The sequence below is a fragment of the Arachis ipaensis genome, chromosome B04 (genome assembly GCF_000816755.2).
Source record: "Arachis ipaensis cultivar K30076 chromosome B04, Araip1.1, whole genome shotgun sequence".
Taxonomy (NCBI): Eukaryota; Viridiplantae; Streptophyta; class Magnoliopsida; order Fabales; family Fabaceae; genus Arachis; species Arachis ipaensis.
In genome coordinates, this window is record NC_029788.2 from 28,767,343 (window position 1) to 28,770,620 (window position 3,278).

Consider the following 3,278-nt stretch of genomic DNA (forward strand, 5'->3'; position numbering starts at 1 on the left):
TCAAGGGCCAATTCAACTTAAAAATTGAAGACAGAGAAAATGAAAAGGGGAAAATTTTCCCCTATTCACGATAAGGGTATCACTTACTCACAGAATGGAGGAAATATTGTTTTCCTAGTTTTAATCACCTTTCTTTCCTAATCAAACCAAAGACAGTTTGTTTCTCGTTAAATTTCCTTTTACTCCCTTACTTACCATAGGCAAGAGTAAGGACTATGCAGGGATTCACAAACACTTCCATGAAAATTCATTGCCAAGAGGAGTAAAGCATCCCACAAAGGAGTAAAAATTCTAACAATTAACATACTCCTACTTATCATTTCCCACAAAAACCGCCAGAGTCATAACTACCAAAGCATAAACACCACAGTGGAGGAATACCGACACCTAATTATTGGGATTAACAATTAAATCCAGCTTAAAGATGCTACTGACTTCAATTCGGAAAAAAAAAATCTCTTGATAGATACAAAACATATAGATATGAAGCTGAAGAAGGCAATTAAGTGAGCACCTTTAAGAAACGGCCCCTCCTATTCTCCCCAATGTCGAAGTAGAAAATCTGAAAAACAAAATATCGAGCAATTAAAGTAATAACAGACTATTAGTACTATAATTAAGTAAATTACGAAGAAAGATATAGAAAGGGTGGTTACCTTAGTGTCGAGCTGCAATTCCTTGCTATATAGCTCATGATCTTCAGAATTGACGTAGTAATTGAAGAGATCGAGGAACCAGGAGATGCCAGAGGAGGGGACGATGATGGTGGACCTCGTCGCAGAGGTCTTCTCCGATATCTTGAGATAGCGGCCGCGAGGATTCTCCTTCAGATCGAAGTAGAACAACTTGTGCTCCACCTGCAGAGTCTTGCACATCAGCTCCACGTCGTTTCCTCCACCACCGCCGACACCGCCACCAGCGGCCGCAGCACCGCCACCACCTCCTCCGGAGCTAGCCTCCATGACGCCAAACGGATCTGAACGGGGAATTGGTGGTTAGTTAGTTACTAGCACATGTGTGTGTGGACATGAATGGTTAGGGTTTTGATTTGGGGATGAGAAGAGTAATGGTGATTGCGCGGTGGGTGTCGGGTGTGGTTTGGGAGAGTGAGAGACCAGCAAGCTAGAGTTAGTAGTGTTTGGTTGGCGTTAGTGCGTGTGTTGAAGGACGTGTTCCCCGATGTCCTCAACTCGAGAAAACTGAACTAACACCTTCTAAGATCCATCTGATGTGATGTGATCTTTTCACCCCCCAAGTCAAGTAGTGCCGTTGTGGCGTTTTGGGAGCTGTCTAGAACTCTAAATTACTCAATATGGAAAATGTAAATTGTTTTTGAGATTAATTAAATAAGGTCGTTTCTCAAGTGCACTTCTTAATTAATTAATTAATTTGATTTGATTTGGGTAGGACATATTTATGAATTTTATATGTTTATTTTATGAATTTAACTATTTTATGTCTTTAAGATACGTATTAAAATTATAAATTGAAATATTTTTTATTAAAAAATGAAAAATTTAAATTTTTAATATATTTATTTTATATTTAAAACAAATTACTGCTAAGAATGATCGAAAAACTTTAATTAACAAAAAAAAATAATTATATTAAACTTATTAAAAAAATCAAATAAATATTATATTGAAGAAGGACTAATAAATAAAATTTAAAATGATAAAATTATCTTATTAATCTCTTCTACTTTTTTAATTTTTTATTCCGTATTTTTTCCTTCTACATCATCTCTATTGTCATTATGTTTTCTCTTTTTCTTTTTTATCATATCTTTTTTTTTTAGTTTCTGTTGGCTTTTTCTTTTTGTACACTGATGTCTTAGTATTATTGGAGTTCTTTCGATAAGTTCTTCTCCATTTCTGAGTTCTCTATAAATCTACTTTCTCAGGTGTATCATGTAATTTTTGCCAAAATTACTAATTTTTTGTTTATGTTATGGAATTTGATGAATTCTGTCCTTTATTATTTATTTGAATTGAATAGAGGTACTTAGATTTACTTGTTTATCTATGATGAACAAAAAGAGAATATCACCAAAAATCTATATATATATTCCTATTATGGACAAGAATAATACTCATGATTATGAGTAAATAAGAATTTGACTTTACCAATTAACAGACACAACATACATGCTAATAACATCATAAATTCATAAAATTGTCAAATTATGGCATTTAAAGCATATAATGAAGACAGTAAACACTTAGAAAACGGTTACTCTGAAAAAAGAGAATAAAAAGAAAAAGGAAAGCTTAGCAGGTAGTTTCGAATTCTCTGAACACCAAAAAAATTTACTGACTTAAGTATCGAAATATTTTGCAAGTTATTCTGACATCGCTCAAATTACTGAATTAGAATCTCCAATCTCCTTATCTCACAAACTCGTTGCCTCAACAAAACGTAGGAATATTTAGCGCCATCTATGAGAATTTTTTATTGTAATCATAGGTGAATAGAAAATTCATCCACTAATTAACACAATCACTCTTTTTAAGAATCAATATCATGATGATGGGTATAAAACGGATGTCATCTGCCTACTAATTAAAAATATCAAATTTCTCCACGGTAATGCTAGGAAGACATAAAAAAAATAGTCAAAAATTGTCTTATTTAATATTTATTAATTATCATAATAATTAATAAATATTAAATAAGATAAGTTAGGATTATTTTTGATTAATTTTTTTTGTTTTAAATATTTCCGATTTTCTTGACTACTGAACATTTTCAATTTCTCCAAAATTCGAAAACCATAAAATACAAAACGCTGAAGTTTAAAACACTAGAATTTAAAACATTGGCGCTTGTCACTTTGTTGGATTAGGACACGACTACATTCATAATTTTATAAAGTAAATGGTAGTATTAACTTTATAACTTCCATAAAATATATGTCCAACTGTTTTAATTTAAAAATAATTAATTTTTTATTTTATTATTTTATCGACTTTCTTACTCTAAAAAATCTTAATCCCTTTAATTTAATCTTAAGAGTGCTTTCTAAATTTCTTATTCTCCATCCCACAATTCTGCCATTCTTCGGAAAAAGTGGAGATACGATACTGAATGAGGAAGAAATGCTTCCCCCTACTTAAATGCTACATGACCATACAATAATTTCTCTAGTGTCACAGACGTCTTAATGCTGAATTACTAACGGAGATGGAGAATTTAACATCACCCTTATTAGAGAATGTGGATATTTTATTTAAATAAATATTAAAAACATTAATTATGCATCCATAGAAATGATTACT

At 31.8% G+C, this 3,278-nt stretch overlaps 1 protein-coding gene across 1 annotated transcript in view; it reads right to left on the bottom strand.

Moving 5' to 3' along the window:
- The window catches only part of LOC107639156 (transcription factor Pur-alpha 1), a 3,485-nt gene extending 2,216 nt beyond the window's left edge, over positions 1–1,269 (bottom strand). Inside the window, exons 1-2 of the mRNA XM_016342589.2 lie at positions 657–1,269; positions 515–562 (exon numbers count right to left, since the gene is read on the bottom strand). Of these exons, the coding sequence (XP_016198075.1) occupies positions 515–562; positions 657–962 (354 nt within the window). The 5' untranslated portion in view covers positions 963–1,269. The remainder of the gene's footprint in view (positions 1–514; positions 563–656) is intronic.